This window comes from Takifugu flavidus, chromosome 13 (genome assembly GCF_003711565.1).
Source record: "Takifugu flavidus isolate HTHZ2018 chromosome 13, ASM371156v2, whole genome shotgun sequence".
Classification (NCBI taxonomy): domain Eukaryota; kingdom Metazoa; phylum Chordata; class Actinopteri; order Tetraodontiformes; family Tetraodontidae; genus Takifugu; species Takifugu flavidus.
In genome coordinates this window covers 11,231,497-11,249,312 of record NC_079532.1, presented here as the reverse complement: position 1 = coordinate 11,249,312, position 17,816 = coordinate 11,231,497, and the positions used below count along the sequence as shown (strand labels likewise).

The following is a 17,816-nucleotide window of genomic DNA, read 5'->3' as shown; positions in this document are numbered from 1 at the left end:
GCAACCTCGTAAAGTATTATTTGGAACACTGAACTCTGTACTGCCTTCCAAAAAATGAGCTCAGAAATGTATTTACACATTTACAAAAAAGCATTTTTTCCCTAAAATATACCTCCAACTAGCAAACACAAAAAAAACACCCAAACGTCAAGTTAACGAGTTACGTAATCGCGCAGCTGTGGTGGGTTCAGACCGGAAACGGAAGCACGCTCATACCGCACGCGACGCGCCGCGAATGGCTGGGTTCGGCGCGCGCCGTACAGAGATCGTTTCGGCGCCTGGGCTATTGTGTGCGCGTGCCGCGAGCGATCTGGCAGGAAGTCAGTCGAAGGGAAATAAACGAGGAAATCAGGGAAAATTTGATAATAAAATAATAAAATAAATAAATAAACCGTAATCGCACGCACACTCACACGATACACTGCGCTGGGAAGCAGGGAGTTTAAATAAATAATAAAATAAAGATTAGATAAACATTTAATTTAGATTTCAGTACTGCAGCTCTATATCTGCATATCTATATCGGCGAAATGCACTTCATTGGCAACAAAGTGAACTATTGTTATTGTTATTATTATTATTATTATTATTATTATTAGTAGTAGTAGTAGTAGTAGTAGTAGTAGTAGTAGTAACACATGCTGGACAGTTGCAAATTATAATGAACAACTTTTTTTAAAAGGATTGAAGGAAGTAGAAGGCAGAATTAAATCTGGAGGAAAATCATTTTGTCGGGAAAAAATTACATCAATTTGGCAGAATAGATCTTAAGCTGCTACTAATAATAAATGTCATTTGATATTAATCCCCATAAAACCAATTCAACATGTTTTAATTTATTTTCAGCCCCCCAAAAATCCCTACTACATCTGTCATTGACGATACATCAATGACTTTTACATGAAACACCATGAGCAAAATAATTTTATAACATATAATGAATGAAAGATTTTAAAGTACCGGTAATCGTATAACATACAATCGAATATATTAGATCAACATCAAAGAAAGATAACTGCTTAGGTATTTGTAATATTAAAAATGATTCACATATGAAAACGCAATATTAGACAAATTATATAAAAATATGTTGAAGGTAATATAGCTTGTATAAAATATAAATATTCATCTTACATTAAACATCACACCATCAGATAAATTGCTTTCAAAGCTTTTGGTGTAGCAGAGATGATGATGTTAAGATAATAGAAACAGATGTTTTTTTTTACAGCTGTAACTTCCATAAATGGTAGAATACATTTCTGGTGAAATTTAAGTGTTTTGCATCTGTTCGGCTCTCCTGTTTCTATTCTTTGGTCTCTGTGAGGTGAGTGCTGTCACACTGATCAAGCTGAGACTTCTCAGTGGTCGAGATCGTTGCTGTTGCAGCTACTGGGTCGATAATGGCGCTGACAGAACTCCCTGATGCGACCGCACGCTTCCACCATCATCTCCTCTGGCACTGTCACCACGATCCGAAAGAAGTTGGGATACTCGAACGCCTTAAAGATATAATGTAGACAGCATTTTAATGGACGCCGGCACGTGAAGGAGTGATGAGGGAAGTTTGTGTCTTACTGAAGCAGGCAGACAGAAGACGGACTGCTCCGTCACCAAGTGCTCGGTAAAGTCCACATCACCCTTAAAATCTGGGAAATGATCCATTTCAATCCCCACCTGGTCAAATTTGCAGACAAACATATTTATAAAGTGACATTTTAAAACACACGATTAGTATTTTCTGCTTTCGTGACTGATAATAAACCTGCTTCTTGATTACAAATAAATTACTGGTCTTTATAACCGTGTGTAGCCTGTGTTAGGCCCTCAGCTGAGATACAGGCGCAGTACTGACCATGAGGTACATGGCTCCTGAAGGCATGATGGGGTTCAGGCCAGGGACGGTCGACAGCTCATTAAAACAAATCTCAGAGTTGGACTGAGGAAGAAAAAGATGCAAAGCTGTCAGTTTCCTGCAATACTTCATATATGTGGCATATGTTTAAAGGCCCTGTGCGCATGTGAATGCGCCATCAATTATTTGAGGCCCAAAAACTGGAGGGTTTACCTTTAGGAAGCCAATGGTGTTGTTGTAAAAGCTCTGAGGCGTGTTGTTGAGGATGCTCTCCAGAGCACCCTGGATGATGCTGCATGCACCCAGGATACGCTGGCTCAGTTTCACCAGGCCCTGGCGGAGCTACAGCGGGGACAGGCGGCGTGAGACAACAGAGAGATGCAGGCGGGAGCGTGAACAAGCACAAGAGACGGCCGCATACCGCAGGTCCAAACACGTTATTCCTGTCGTGGATGAGGATCCACCCCATCCTCCATCCGGGGACCAGCCAGCGTTTAGCCAAACCACCGCAGGAGAGTATGGGGACATCGCTGCTGAGAGACGCCAAGGACGGACAACTGCAGCCTGGGAAGACCTGTCAAAACAAGCAAATACCTTTGATGGAGGAGCCGCCCGGGACGGGTCAGTAGGGTCAGTTTGTGGTTGGAGGCTTTTTTGCCCAATCGCCAACTATTTGCGTGAATCACCGTATCAAAATGACACTATGATAGGAGAGAACGCTCTGGCTTTATCTGTGCTTTTTGACAAACATCTTTTTCCATGTTTACATGCCCTTTGGTTAAAACTGGACTGGTACAGGATGTTGCTGCCAACCTTTTCCACTTAAACGTGCTGACGCGACAGTTATTGGGCTTAGATCCAAACAAGAACCAATAGAAAGCTCACAAGCAAGACCTTCACATGTGATAACTGAAAGTTTAATTTAATATGTTAATCAGAATAAAGACTATCCTTTTGAAAATAATGGTTTGCGTTTGTCTGTTCAGATCCCAGGACTGAGCCCGGCCCCCTCTATATACATCCCTAATGTTGGCTCATCCACACTTTATCTTTTCTGCCTTAACTTTTGGAGATAACCAGAACTTTATTGACAGTAGATAATAATGTTGGTTTATGGGCTCTTTTTTTTTGCTGTTAAATATGTAAATAATTTAGTGGCGTTCACATGCAACTGCTGACCCAGTGATTCCTGCACTCATCCAGCGTATCCCAGCCTTGCTGGGTGCTGCTTCCAGGCCTTATTCACTGCACAGGACCCATAATCCTCCATGTGCTGATGCTAAAGTTATCTGCCCAACATTCAGTTCCAGGGCATCTGCCGTCGCTGTGTTGAAAAATGTGCCTCACTGTCAAGTGCCAAGTCCACCTGCCAACCTGTGCTGCGTTTAGGTGACGTTTGCTGATGTGTGACCACGCTCACCATATTTCCATAGATTTCATCTGCCAGAATGGGGACGCAATGTCTGGAGGCCACTGAGAAGACACAGGTGATTCCAGCATGAGTCAAATCTGTGTGCTGTGATCAAAGCTGCAGAACCAGGAAACAGGAGGGTGGCGAACCTTTGAGGATCTTCTGAATGTGCTCTTTGGTGAAGACGGAGCCACAGGGGTTGGAGGGATTGGTAACAATCAGGCAGGAAGTCCTCTCGTCGATCAGGCTCTCCAGGTGTTTGAGGTCAGCCTCCCAAGACTTCTCTGGCTGCAAATCAATGATGTGCACTGTTGATTTCTGAAGCTCCAGATTATTCATCAAAATGGATTTTCAATCTATAATTTTTTAATCTACAGAATGAACACTGCAGTAAACACTCTCCTACCAGCAGGTTGTAGAGTTTGACCTCGATGCCCATTGAAACAGCAAGAGTCTTATATAAGGAGAAACCAGGGCATGGGACCAGGATGTTGTCCCCTGGGTTACACAGAACACTGATCGCCAGGTCAATGGCCTGACTGCAGCCGCTGGTCAAAATCACATCCTGTGAGGGAGGGAAAGAGAGCAGAGACACCAAAATGATGCTTCCACGTGAACTTTGCACTTTCTTTACTTTCAGCGTGTGCAATCGGGCAGATTGTAATCTGAAAATTGGCTGGAATTATGGGGGGGAAGGGGTCACCTCTGCTGTCAGTGGAGCCTCTGGGGAGCTGTAAAAGTTGGCCAAGGCCTGGCGGCTCTTCAGGTAACCTGCCACAGGACGCGTAGAAATAGTAAATTTGTGAGAAAATAATAATTCATATCAACACGCAACCATTTCTCCAATCTGCATCTGTAGGTGAGCATGAACTAGAGACAGCACCTATGGATTCATAACATTGGCTGACTCACCAATGGACGGCGCATAGCCGTTGTATTGCTGAGAGTCGATGGCGTCTTTCATGGCCTGAATGACCGCGTCATCGGTCGGAAGGTTTCCAAAAACTGTTGGGTCACCTGAGATGGGAGAAAAACCCAGGAAAAGTTTTGATGACCCCGCCAACAGTTTGGGACAGAAGCCCCGACAGTCGGGCCACGACACCGAAGGCACAACTCGTACCGATGGATAACGCGATCATGGGTTTGTCGGGGTTTGGCGTGAGCTTCATCCCGTCCACGATGGCCCTGATGGGGTTGAGTGTGTTGTTGGCCATCTCGGAGGGCTTCACGTCCCACCTCAGCCTGCGGCTCTTGCCTTTGGTGGGACACAAACTGCTGTTTCCACTGAGGCGGTGAAGGCCGCTCCCAGTGACTCCCGTCCCATTTGGGGTTTTGCTGTTGACCGGGTTTTTTCCATGGACTCCATTTCCGTTCATCTGTACCAGGTAAGCCTTGTTGTCCATCCTAGAACCTCGAAGGACGAAGGAACATTTGCTCACAATTCTCCCCACACCTTTACAAATATCTCTAATAAAACAGTAATAAAACAGTAATGTAAGTAAAGTAAATTTTTAAAAGTAACCAATTTTTAAACTAAAATTTGCCAAATTCACACTTGGTGGCTAAAATGTTAATTAAAAACTTTACACGACCGAAATCGAGCTTGTTCAAATGCTAAATGATGCAAATAAAGACCAGTGAACACAACATTACGCAGCCAGCTGTGATTTATTATCATTTATCTCAAAGTTACTGTTGCTGAGTGCAGAATAATATATAAATTAAAAACTAAATTAGAATCCAGAAGAATCTCTGAATTAACGTTTCTAAAGTGTTAAGATTGTCTCAAGTTGTAGAATTGCGCGATCAATTTATATCTCAAAATAAAATAACCGTCATTTATTTAAAGTTAGACATCTGTTTAGTTCACTATATAATGACGAAAACTTAAAAAAAAAGAAAAGAAAGAAATTTGGCACTCACCTCAATAACTATTCAAGACAAGGTTTCTTTAAAAACAAACAGACAATCAAACGTCGCATCGGAATTCAACTCATATGAACTGAACGGGATGCGGTATGTGAGTTTTATAGTCTTCCCCCCAAAAATGGGTACTATACCATGAATTTCCATTGGTGCAGGACGAGGGCAGCGCCATTTACACCCCTCTTACATCACTGTCAACAGAAACAGGCTTCAGTCATTTACCGGCGGAGGTGCTTCTGGTCGGGCAGCAAACATCTGCCCGCCCGCGCCATGCGTAAAAGTACCGCGCAACACGGCACTTTTACGCATGCACGGAGCGGCAGCAGCTAGTTTGTACTTAACCAACTGAACGAAGCAACTAGCTCTTTAAAAAAAACACACAAGAAAAGGGAGAATTTCTTAACAGAAGAAAAATAAACAGTCAGGTCCTATATTCGCCTTTAGTTGTTAATCGTCATTCAGACATTTGCAGCTAAAACATATAAAGGAAGTGCACAGTTTGCTCCCCATTCAAAAAATTCCCATAAAAATACTTTACTGTGCCTCCATAATTTGGCATCCCCTTTACATTACTGTAAGCCGTCAGAAAATGTGCCTTTTTCTTGCTGTTATTAACAAAAGTACCTGGCCTGGCAGGGGAGGAAGCATGTTTCAGCTGGTCTGTTATTATCTGCTGTCCCCCAGAAACTGCACAGTCATACTCAATTATCCTAAAAACCACATGCTTTCATAAATCTCCAGGGGAGCTGCAAGCACACAGACTGAAACACACCTTCAGACTGAAAAGAAGGAATTATTTGACTGTGCCTGAGCAGACATCAGCCGCCCTGCCAGGAGGAAGTGGGAGCGTTCTACATCTGGACCTACATTCACCTAAGAAGTTTTCTTCTTCCCATTAGACTCACAGTTTAACCACATCGCACCACTTTGATGCTCGTTTCCGGTTCCTCTTTATCACTATAAAAGCCAAAGTCGTCACCAGGGAGGAATCAACTTGGCTCATTTCCACGTAGCGGCACGTGTAGTGGAGGCATTTACCTCATGATGCCATAAATGTACAAAACACAACAATAGTCAGCAGCGCATTTAAATGATGGCAATTTAAGTTGAAAGCAAATGATTCCCCCAGACTGGTCAAACTCAGGCTGGGTTTTAAGCCACTCGAAATAGACATTAATAACACAAACATTGGTGAATCTTGTCCTCTTTTAGTCTTTTCATCATTCAACATCCAAGACTGGGTTTGCCAGAGGAACACGCTGACCCGCCTCTGAGGTGTGTGTGTCTGTACATTATCTACAGTTAATGGAAAACTACCTACCTAATCAATACCACTCCTGTCCTCCATTTACATGTCCATGATATCTGTAAACAAACCTGTGCAAACAGATTAATATAAACAGAGGGTGCCTCCTGGGTTGACCCCCCTTGATAGGCTAACCTGGGATATAGCCTTTCCCAGCCCTTCACCGTCGTGATTGGTCGGCTCAGGCGCCTCCAGATGAAGCTCCCAGTGGGAGACCCGATCCAGGTCTGGAAAACATCGGTTTACGCATGGCATCATCACAACAGCAGAACGATGATCCACCAGATGATCTTTACACCCAGTTTGTCAGCGCCTCTCATTCCGTCATGCGTCATCAGTCGCCCACTTGTTTATTCATTTATCCGTCAACATCAACAGCACGTGTCCGACACGAGTGTGGAGGAGACGGAAACGTAACAAATAAACACTGATTGTATTTGGTGAACGTGGCCTCGTTGTTATCGTCGGCGCCGCTGATGAAACCGCGTCTTCTTTATCTTATGAATGTTTGTATTTCCACATCGAGCCAGTCATGACGTAGGTCGATCACGTTACGTAAGCTGTCGCACACCATCGGCGGCTTTGACATTAAATATTATGTAATTCTAAGTTATAAATAATGAAAGCATCATTTAGCAACATAATTACCACTATTCTTCTCAATGCTGCTTGGTCATTATTATTTTTTTACAAAATGATACATTTAAGTTGGTTTAACTGTTCTCGTTGCTCTTTTCCAGAGAGTTACTCATTTTCAGCCAAACAACTGACATGAACTAGTTTCTTTGCTAAATTTGGCAGCTCTTTGATTCAGATGTGAGTTTAGGTGATCAAAGAAAAAAAAAAAGGTTTCAACACGTGGCAATTGATTTATAAAGTTATAGTTTACATATGTAATGTGCAAAGAGGACAAATGATCACGAATTTCAGTAACATTATTGGAACTACAGGAGGTTCCGTGCCGCCTCGTACTCTAACAGAAGTCTTTTCTTTTTGATGCAAGGCTTGTAGTCCGGGTCCAGGAGGGTCGAGTCCTCCCCGCCGCTGCTCGAGGACAAACTGGAGTAAAGGAGGTTGAGGTCAAAAGAAGAATCGCCGTTCTCTTCCTCTTCTGTCCCCCTGTCCTCGCCGTCCCTGCTGCTGTGAGCCACTCGCTGCTCGTACCCGCTGGACGATCTCCCACCGGTTGCTTGGTAACAGTGCTGGGAGCTGAGCCTGCCGACACTCACCCGAGGCTGGAGCAGCTTGGAGCGCAGCAGCACAGCCTGGCTGGGTAAGGACAACCTCAGTGGAGCTCTCAGAAACCTGCCGGCGAGGGCTCCATCACGCGCATCTTTAGGTGTGGACGAGAGTTGTGGAGGGGGATAACTGGCAGGAGCGTGGGGAAACACCCGGGTGGAGTCGACGGGGACATTTTGTTGGCATGATTTGATGGACGGAGGGATTCTGTTTCCTCCAGAGTGAGCAGGAACTGTCGCTGGCTGGCAGGGAGACGTTGATGCATCTCTTGTGAGATGCTCATCAGACCCAGAGGGACGATGTGGGAGATGAGTGTTTGTGTCCGTGGCAGAGGGGGAAGAGCTGCCATTCCCAGGATCTGACCCCGCATCGTGTTTATTCTTTAGAGAGTTGGACGTTGCTCCCTGAAGCAGACCGGAGCTTCCTGGACTTTGGTGCGGTGGAGAGCGCCGTGCACGATTACTGGAAGCTTCCTGATGGTGAGTAGCTGTGGCGGAGTGACTCGGAAATGAGTTGTGAAGTTTAAAATAGAGCTCAGAGCTCCCAGAGGCCAAATCTACCAGCCTGACGCTGGGAGACACCCGAGTGTCTCGACAGGAAGCGGGCTGGAGCAGCAGCCAGCTTTGAGCGGAGTCGCACGAAGACGCTCCAGAGGTCATCTGATCTTTAGAGCTCGCTTTCTCACATGTCTCTTCTGGCGTCTGAAGCTGACCAGAGGTGTCCGATATCGGATGCTGCTGACCGGCTGGATACGGGATGAGATCCGAGGAAGTGAGGTCCTGCGATGATGATGAAGATGAAGGGAAGAGAGGTGGGGACGGCCCAACATCAGCCCGGCGGAGCTCGTTGTCAGAGCGCTCCTCGGGACACTCCTGCAGGATGCTCTTCACCCAGCGCTGATGCTTGGAGCAGAACTGAGGGAGGCGATGAGCCTCACGACGGTCCTCACTGCTTCCCTGAATGAGCTCCTCAGAGGTGGCCCTCACCTCCTCCACCCTCTCGGCCCTCCGACCATCACCCTTTGCTTGGTGAGGAGGTCTAGATGCTGAATCCTTTTCATTCTCCAACAGCAGAGGGCCGTCCACAGGGACGCCAGGGACAGCTGCTTCTTCTCTCCCCTGAAACTGGACGTCATCTTTGGAGTTTTTAGCCTTTAGCGAAGTGCGCAGGGGAGGCCTTGAGAGCTGGGGACCTTTTCTCCGGTGTTCTGACAACTCTTTGCCAAGATCCAAGAAAGTAACTTCTAAGTGATCAGAAAGACACTAAATTTACATTTCCATTCACTGTAACCATAAAAAAATACAATAGGAAAGAAACACACACAATTAGAATAAGAAATACATCATTAGCTCAGTTTAAACACTATGTTATTGTCATTCATGGTCAAGAAGTTGCCAATATGTTGTCTTTTTTTGAGGAATTCTACAGAAATTTGCATAAATCTGCATTTATTACCACACTGCAGCAGCTTCTTAAGAGTCGTTGCTATGGTTGCCGGGTCAGAGGCAACTACGTCCAACAACAGCTTCTCCTCTTCACTCACCGGGCTTTCTTTCTTCAGGATCTAGCTCACAATGAAATAGAAGTGTTGAAAATGAAATTTATGACAACATCTTAGCAGGCTGTTGATGAAATTTAAGTATTATAGCACCGTGTTATTGTCATCTTAAGAAAAATTAAAGGTTTTTTTCTGTTGCCTTTAAACTGGGACAAGGACTGAATTCCGACAGGAAGCCATAGTCAAATTTTAAATATATGTATCGATTAATCTGTGCACGTAAACATGCTGACTGATGACAAGACTGATGTTAGGTGCTGATGTCAGTCTGCTGCCAAAATAAACCGAGCCGTCGTTGCTCCCGGGTGTCTGGCTGAGCTGCGATGAGCATCTATGCTGCTGTGTTTAAGTCATTTAATGGGAAAACTGGTCGCCGATGCCTCGTTTATTGGTGAAAAGGCCCTCAAATTTAAAAGGCTGTACAGAGAAATACAAAACATGTTCATTACTATGGAGGCCAACACGATCCCCCAGCTACAGGTGGGAAAATCTAGTGGGTTTTGTCCAATAATATATTAATTTGTAATTATTTATTTGACAGGTTAAGCTTAGGGTTAGGGTCCATCTACCTGTACATTAACTCAGGAAATGTTTATGACTGGCTGATTAAATAAAATTTTGGTGATGTTTCTGATTCCAGAGGGACTTTGAGCTTCCAAATTTCAAAGCCCCTTAAAGCATTTTACTATTTTACACATCTGTATTATTACTGCCTAGTACTGTCTCTATGCTACAGGTATAAGAGACAATATGTGGGGAAATTAGCTGCTTGGTGAGGGTGTTGTTTCTAGCTTAGCTCCTGATTTTAGCAATGTTATTCATTATTGTATGGAGCAGGTTTTACCTTGTCAATGTATGCATCTCCTGGTAAGACAGTTTCCAGTTTTTGCAGGTACTGCAGCAGCCTGTCCTCTACTTTCTGGGCATAACGCTCCCCATACTGCTCCTGCATTTGATTCTGAAAACAGCAAGAGAACAATTCTGAAATAAACTTTCTGGAACTGTTTGGACACTGTTATTTGATTTTGAATTGTGCATTGCAACAGTTACAGACAGTACGGTCAACAAGAAGGGAGAAATAAGGTTGACCACAGTGTTTTGTTTATTTTGGACAATGAACTTTAATACTGGTGACCCACAGACCACTGCAAGAGATGTTTTTTCCCTTAATAACCCCTATTTTAACTATTCAAAGCACTTAAATTGTAGGAGAAAATCTGTGAGACCTAATAGAACTTAATAAATTGTGCTTTTACACAAAACGCCATCAGGTTATCTTGAAACACAACAACCTGATTAAAAAGTAGATGGCTTAAAAATGATACAAAAGGTTGTTTTATGTTTGTTAGAATAAAATTATTTGTACTTTTAGTAAAATCGTTTAGAAGATGATTTAGAATACCTTTTCTATTACCTATTAAACTACAAAACTACAGAAACAGGAGGGAAGCTTCTCTTTGGGTCAGGACCTATTTCCTGCGTGCCCAGAAACAGAAGAGCGGTTATAAATGAGACCTGCTGTTGAAGCACGAGAAGGAAACTAACCGTCACATAACGTTCAAGCTTGACCTTGTCCATAGCAAGTGACTGGGCCAAATCCTTAAAGTCCAGATGATTCTTCTTCATGAGGAACATCTCGCGTTGGCTCTATCGATCAAAGACACGAGCAAGTTGGATTTAAAACACTGTACAATATCAACTCCTTCACACCAGTAACAGAAATAATTGTCTTTACTCAATAATTGTAACGAAACAGTACAATAGGTCTTTAAACGCAACACTTAGTATTTTAAAACCGATAGAAATGTGCACACGCGCGAACTTACACACTGGTTTTGATACTGAGGTAGTCTACTTGGAAAGAACTGATTGATTTTGAACATGATATCAATCATTCCTCTTTCTTGCTTCAGCATCCACATTATGATCTGCGAGGAAGCACAATTAGGATGAGACAGGACGGAGCTTTGGAAGAAAACAGAAACAAACTGAGGTTTCGCTTGAAACTGAATCAAGCTGCACAATGTTCCAACATAACGTCCCACTGAGTCCAACTGCTCGGGCCTTTTGGCGCTGAATTACTTGGCAACGCCACAGTGCACAATCCTGCTTTGATGGTTCTCAACTGAATATCAGCTGGAAACGGTGCAAATCATTGGAAAGTGGCCTCATGATCCGAGTACAAGGAAATGGTTGATTCACTTTCATGATAGTGTTATTTGAGTTGAGTGGTCGGACGGTCTGTGTGGACAGAGGAAGACAATTCACTATTATATACTGTTGAGGCTTGATGGTCCCAGAGGGGAGGAAGGGATTATGTTGGGGAATCTTGTTCGGATGCTACTGGATGTCTCACTCGTAGCGGTTCAATAAAAGTCGTCACGACTGAAATGATTGAGGGGACTTTATCAGGACTTTCTTATGTACCATTGTTTTCAGGCCAAAGACGATCTTCATGTGTTTGATGGGAGCCACAAGTGTGGGCAGAAGTCTGTATGTGTCTTCCAAGAAGTTCACGACTCTCTCAAAGTGTTCTTTGTCGCGGTTCTTCACGATAGAATGGACCTTGGCAGAGACAACACGCAGCCTCCCGGCGTCCTCGAGGCTCAGAGGCTGAGAATCCATGTCTGGCCATTCTGAGGGGTCCACATCTGGAAAGTAAATGAATAAAAATCACATCTGTCAATTTCTTTGCAAAAAGGATTTTACCCACATTGAAGGTGTTGTCGTTTACTGATTGATTGCGACGCATGATGGATTTTGATGTGCGATGTAAAGTAAATACTAGCTGTAACTTTTCAATTAAGGTAGCACTAAGAAGTAAAACACTTAAAGGTGTTAAATCTATAGTATAGTATATATAGTTAAATCTATAGTATAGTATATATATAGTATAGTTGCAACTATACCTACAAACCCGCACAGAAAGGGCATTTTCTGTATTTTGAACACGACTTGTCCACAACACAAACGAAAGTACTTTGTCACAATAAGGCGAAATATCGTGTCAGAAACTGACTGAAAACCAACCTTCCAGCACATCTTCCATCCTGTGAGCCCAGATATACTCTATGATCCGCAGCGGTGTTTCCATCAGATGCTCAGTCAGTCAGAGGAACCACCGCCAAACTTTTAAACCTTCATCCATAACTCGGCTGCTATGACAACCTCCACTGGACATGTAGCGACAAGCTTCTGTTGACAGACGCTTTCATACTACTTCCTAGTCAAGGGCAATAGTTATTGTCAAAATAAAAGTTTTTAAGGCTGCCAATGCGCGTTATGGCGACCGTCGAACTAGAGGAACTTTTATTGTGAAGTTATCAAGTTTAATGACCCGGAAGTAGTTCTTCTCTGCCCTGACAGTTCTCTGCAGTCGATTTCCTTGTGGTTTCACCTTCTCTCCCGACATTTCTGTCATTATGAGAGCTTCTTTACGGTAACCGACAAACGCTGAAACATTGCTCAGGTTAAATGTTTCGCTGGTGGCATTTTTTTTTTCGTCTTAAAGAAAATTAAACACGAGTTGCAGCTTTAAAATCTGCTCTGCGTTTCATACACCGGGTTGCACCGGCGGCGGTGTTGACCATCTCATGACATTGCACCGGTTTAATACAACTAATAATAATAATAATAAACTAACGGCTGCTTTTTCAACAGTAAATTCCAAACTTTAGAAGCTATTGTTTAATGTTTTTCCACCAGACTGTGGATGTGCAGGGTTCTATGTATTTTTTAAATCAAAATGTGCCTTAATGAACGAACATTCTCTCACTAAATGTCATTTTATATGGTTTTCTTACAGTGCATTGAACCGCCCTGAGTTTTGAAACGTCACAATCGCTCCACCATGACCACAAAAACTCTTCTCCTGCTATCCAGACTGGGATTAAGACTTTGCACATCCAAAGGTGCACATCGTCCCTGCAGAGCTGGCCCCTTGACTTGTCTTTCACACGTCTCTCCCCACTTGCTCTGCTCCAGCTCTTACTCCAGCAGCATCAAGGTGCGCTCCTACCTTCAGTATATGAAACACAAGATCATTCCCCCTCCCTCTCCTCCATACAAACACGTGTGCCAGGTGGGGGACCCGGTGCTGCGCTCGCGTGCAGCTGCTGTTGATCCTGCAGCTATTAGGGGCGCTGAAATCCAGAAGACCATCAACACTCTGGTGAAAGTAATGCGTAAACTTGACTGCGTGGGACTGAGCGCCCCACAGATTGGCGTGCCACTCCGGATCCTGGCCCTGGAATACCCAGAAAAGATGTTGGAAGAGAGTTCACCTGCATCGAGGGAAGCTCGTGGCCTTTCTGCTCAGCCTCTGAGGATCTTTGTAAATCCTCATCTGAGGGTCCTGGATGGACGGACTGTGCTCTTTCAGGAGGCATGTGAGAGCATCTCGGGCTACTCTGCTACAGTCCCACGCTACCTGTCTGTGGAAGTGTCTGGTAATTAAGTGAACTATGAAATTGGAGTAAAACGTTGTGTTTCCAATTATCTATAATTTGTCTAATTTCTAGGAAAGGGCAAATTTCATTGGACATCCATTTTCATTGACTTTGCAGGTCTGAATGAGAAGGGGGAAGATGTTACCTGGCAAGCCAGTGGCTGGCCAGCTCGAATCCTCCAGCACGAGATGGATCACCTGGACGGAGTCCTCTACGTGGACCGCATGGACAGCAGGACCTTCGTCAATATTAACTGGCAGGCATTCAACGAATAGACACAACCACTCTCATTCAAAGCATTCGTAGACGCGTCTGGGCATGACCGCGCACGACCTGTCGAGACACCTGAAATAAAATGCTTCAGTAAAACCCACTTGTCTTTCTGCACGGACACTATTAAAATCTAAATCAGACCAAGCCGAATAGCGGATGATAGCGTAAAATCACGCACCACCCAGGTGAGCGATTCCATTAAAGGCTTTACACAACAAACCCGCAACTGTAATCTTACTTTAAGTATAATTTGAAATAGTCCGTTTGCACACATGTGCCTGAAAAAGAAGGGCTCTAAAAAAGAATCACAATTTGGCATGTTGGTGTGTGTCTTTGTATGATGTGGCTGCATTTCACCTCTTCACCAAGAGGAACGGTTCGTCACTCTCTTCTAAATCACTGCTTAGATGGGGGTTAATTGCTAAATTTGGATCAATTTGGAACGAGGCTGCTGCGATATTGAATCAGACGGCGGTCGAGAACAAAGGAAAAACCATCCGTGGTGTGTGGAACTCTTTACTGTGTGCAAGAAGCAAACAACAGACACGACAGACGTTCCTTTGTGCTTCACAAGTATACGGACAAATGCGCAAATACAATCAAATGTAGCTTTCTGCGATTCACGATATTTGGAAAATGCTAATAATAACAACTACTATGGTCACTTCGGAGACGGTGACGATGGGAGTGCCCGTTAGAATAAAACTGAGCACTGTGTCAAGGCAACGTTTGAATTTGTGATCTTTTCTCTTTTTGATTTCTCGCACCGCGGGTTTAAGGCACAGACTGCGCCCGGTTAGTGCAACACTTTAAGTACAAAAAGAAAGACGTCACACAGGTGACTGGTTGAGGGTTTGGCCACAGGTACAGACAACAGGACTCCGAAACCAACACGGCCGGCAATATTCGTTCCCACAGTAATGGCACAGGACCAGGGGCTCTCTGGAACAGGTGCTCCCACAGGGGCAGACCCCCAGCCGCTTGATTTGGTGACGCTTTTGGCACAAGTCTGTCTCTCTGCACGAGCGGGAGTGGAAGACGCCACAGGTGAGACACAGGAGCTGGGGGTCCAGCTGAGAGAGGTCGCAGCAGTGGTGGAAAGGGGTCGGTTTCAGCGGCGGGCTGATCGGAGCCGAATCGTCGCCGCCAGCCGCGGGAGCGGCGGCGTTCGACTGCGCGGTGGCTCGATCGGTCGGGTCGGGCAACGCGATGCAGTGGCTCTGCACGATGCAATCCTGGAGCAAGGCGCAGGCGACGTCGTGCAAGGTGTTGCACTCGATGCAGAGTTTAAGAGAGACGTCGGGAGACTGGAGACAGCTACAAAAGGCGTGGGCCTCGGCTACGCCCTCGCCAAACCCCGCCGGCTCTACCTGCTGGCTCTGCGACTGGGCGTCGTCCTTGCTGAAGGCGGACTCTTCACGGGGAGGTTTGCCTTCTTTAACGCGGGCCGGATTAGCGACGTCTTGCTCCAGCAGGGACATTTTGGTTAGCTGGCAGTTGAAGGTAGAGACGTGCACGTCCTCCCTCGCCGGCGTGGCGGCGCCGGAGGACGGCGAGGCCACGCCGTTGCTGTGCGCTTTCACGGCGGGCGATGGCGCGCCGCTTTGAGTCGCCCGGCGCTCCTCTTTCCTGGCCCTCTGCCGCCCGTTAAGATGTTCATCCGTGTACAGATCTACTTCCTCCTCCCCCTCAAACAGTGGCTCGCTGACTTGCAGCTTCTTCTTGGTGTTGTCGAGGGCGACCTGTTGGCATCAACGCACGCTGAAGTTTCACCGGTTGAGACGTGCACGCTACTGCGTCACCCCATTCACCCCGGTGTGTTTACGCACCTGTAGGCTGTTTCCTTTCTGCCTCTCCCGGACCACGCTCAGCTCCCACTGGGCCTCGCCGACGTGCTTCCCCAGAGCCGCCAGGAGCAGGCGGCACTCGCAGCGAGCCAGGAACAACGCACAGGACAGGCGGACGAGGTCGTCGAGAGAAGCGGCACCGACCCGGGACGGCTGGAGGCGAAGCTGTTCGTGTCGAGAGCTGAGCTGGTATCCCAGCAGGCCGAAGAGCTTCTCAATCTGGGACGTTGACAGCACCGGTTTGATAAAGTGGGTGAATGTCCCGGAGTACATCTGGAGGGGGAGGGGGGGGGGGGCAAAGGGAAAACCTGAGCAGGAGGTGAAAAATTGTCGTGATTTTATGCAAAACGTGTATTTGATGTGGTCGCTTAGCAAGCAAACGCTGCATGTTTTGGGGTCTTAAAATGTAACCATTGGATGGATGTTTGCAATTTCAATGCAATCTAAATTTTACGTTGCCAGGAGACATGAACATTGTCGGGTAACCTTGACAAACTTGTACTCCCTCCTCCAGGGACCGAGGTAAAGGTTTAAAGCAGCTTGCTCCACAACTTCAAATGCTTTGGCCAAGCCTTGAAGCCCTCCTTTGGCTTTTGCCCTCCCAGGGTCAGTGGCTGAAGCTTTGAGGGACTCCTCCATCACCAGCAGTGGGTCCAGGTCAAGGCAGTGGATGTCCTGAGCGTCCCCATCCCTCAGCAGGTCCTCCGCCTGTGCGAACAGCTTCTCATCTCTGCACGCCAGGCTGGAGCCTCGTTCAACGATCTGCTGCTCCAAACTGTGACTGTACGCACTCACCAAATCTGTAGCTCTCCATCTAGAGATGCTCATCTCTTACATTCACCTATTAGAGATGGAGACAGGCCCACAATCCAAAATGATTGTCACTTGGCAATATATGACCCGAATAGCACGAGTTGAATATTGATACAGCAGCAATACGTAACAGGACGACACTCAAACTCCAGTGTGGATAAAAATGTAAAATAAAACGACACTGACAAACTCGGGAGGGGAGAGATCGAACCGAACATATAAAATGACGCCGTCGAACGAGACGCAGAGATGAAAGTGAAAGTTAGGACACTTTAGCATTAGCCGGAGGTAAATGCATGGAAATGTCATTCAGTGTTTTGTGTCTTTTGTGAAGATTAATCGGTGTCTGCTGTTCCATGAGGGTGTATTAAACAGTTACCAGGAAGAGTCGGCGGAGACAATCGGCCGCAGCGCTCTGACTGATGGGAATTACCCAGGAAGTTCCACCCGTACAAACAACCCCCTACATCACCGACACCCTCCAGGAGATACGAGGATTTGCCGGTTGAAAAAGCAGCTTTCGGTGATTAGTCAGTCTTTTAAAAGCAGGCTGTCCCCCCCCACACACACACACACACGGCGCGGATAAATGATTAAATCTCAGTGGCAAAGGACACGACTAGTGGCGGAGCTAAGCTAACGCGATAGCTTCACTTCCTCTGAAAGCGTGGCCAGAAACAGAACGTTGGCCCGACAGTGAAACCGACCTGTTCCAATCAGTTATTCAGATATTAATCACTGAAGTGTGTCCAACATCGCCGACCGCACCGCCGAACACCCGATACCGACTTGATTGTCCAGAATAAAGTAAACATTATCACGTGGTACACGGGTTTTTTTTCACCTCGGATTCAAAGGGTGCGTTGGGTTTAAATATGCGAGTACACCGGGGGGGGGGGGGGGGGGGGGTCGGTGCTTCAGTAGAAATATGACTATTTTTTAAAAAAAATCTGAATTAGGTTTCGATGTACACATATTTTTGTATAGTTAAATATTTCAATTTAAAAAACAAAACACGGTTGCTTTACCCTGATACGCAGCCAAAAAAGTTGTATAAAGGAAATCATCCACTAGAGGGCAGCATCTGTTATTTCAGGTACAAATCGATAAATCGATAAAAAGTATCTCTCTTCGTGACAC

At 45.5% G+C, this 17,816-nt stretch overlaps 4 protein-coding genes across 9 annotated transcripts; 1 reads left to right on the top strand and 3 right to left on the bottom strand.

The window, feature by feature from the left end:
* Window positions 1-815: 815 nt before the first annotated feature.
* tat (tyrosine aminotransferase) lies at window positions 816-6,631 on the bottom strand. Of its 4 annotated transcripts, none has more exons than XM_057052373.1 (12): window positions 5,327-6,631; window positions 4,387-4,670; window positions 4,179-4,283; window positions 3,970-4,037; window positions 3,673-3,831; window positions 3,416-3,554; window positions 3,276-3,328; window positions 2,277-2,429; window positions 2,069-2,197; window positions 1,856-1,939; window positions 1,579-1,677; window positions 816-1,502 (listed from the first exon to the last, which is right to left on the bottom strand). In XM_057052373.1, exons 1-12 carry the CDS (start codon window positions 5,362-5,364, stop codon window positions 1,362-1,364), a joined length of 1,452 nt encoding a protein of 483 aa, XP_056908353.1. In that variant the 5' UTR covers window positions 5,365-6,631; the 3' UTR covers window positions 816-1,361. The 4 variants fall into 4 exon arrangements, with proteins under 4 accessions (XP_056908353.1, XP_056908354.1, XP_056908356.1 ...); XM_057052374.1 differs by having other exon boundaries at window positions 4,387-4,677; window positions 5,327-5,354; XM_057052376.1 differs by lacking the exon at window positions 5,327-6,631 and adding an exon at window positions 5,190-5,314.
* Window positions 6,632-7,363: 732 nt separating this feature from the next.
* Window positions 7,364-12,517, bottom strand: LOC130536397 (uncharacterized). Its single transcript, XM_057052317.1, has 7 exons — window positions 12,326-12,517; window positions 11,723-11,946; window positions 11,122-11,223; window positions 10,841-10,942; window positions 10,140-10,253; window positions 9,193-9,301; window positions 7,364-8,980 (listed from the first exon to the last, which is right to left on the bottom strand). Exons 1-7 carry the CDS (start codon window positions 12,387-12,389, stop codon window positions 7,443-7,445), a joined length of 2,253 nt encoding a protein of 750 aa, XP_056908297.1. The 5' UTR covers window positions 12,390-12,517; the 3' UTR covers window positions 7,364-7,442.
* A 114-nt stretch (window positions 12,518-12,631) lies between these two features.
* pdf (peptide deformylase, mitochondrial) lies at window positions 12,632-14,112 on the top strand. The gene is made up of 3 exons (XM_057052446.1): window positions 12,632-12,734; window positions 13,101-13,743; window positions 13,861-14,112. The coding sequence occupies exons 2-3, from the start codon at window positions 13,146-13,148 to the stop codon at window positions 14,016-14,018; spliced, it is 756 nt and encodes a 251-aa protein (XP_056908426.1). The 5' UTR covers window positions 12,632-12,734; window positions 13,101-13,145; the 3' UTR covers window positions 14,019-14,112.
* Window positions 14,113-14,516: 404 nt separating this feature from the next.
* spata2l (spermatogenesis associated 2-like) lies at window positions 14,517-17,811 on the bottom strand. 3 transcript variants are annotated; one of them, XM_057052363.1, is made up of 4 exons: window positions 17,705-17,811; window positions 16,350-16,704; window positions 15,846-16,136; window positions 14,517-15,758 (listed from the first exon to the last, which is right to left on the bottom strand). In XM_057052363.1, the coding sequence occupies exons 2-4, from the start codon at window positions 16,689-16,691 to the stop codon at window positions 14,847-14,849; spliced, it is 1,545 nt and encodes a 514-aa protein (XP_056908343.1). In that variant the 5' UTR covers window positions 16,692-16,704; window positions 17,705-17,811; the 3' UTR covers window positions 14,517-14,846. The 3 variants fall into 3 exon arrangements, with proteins under 3 accessions (XP_056908343.1, XP_056908340.1, XP_056908342.1); XM_057052360.1 differs by lacking the exon at window positions 17,705-17,811 and adding an exon at window positions 17,384-17,542; XM_057052362.1 differs by lacking the exon at window positions 17,705-17,811 and adding an exon at window positions 17,056-17,361.
* Window positions 17,812-17,816: the final 5 nt, after the last annotated feature.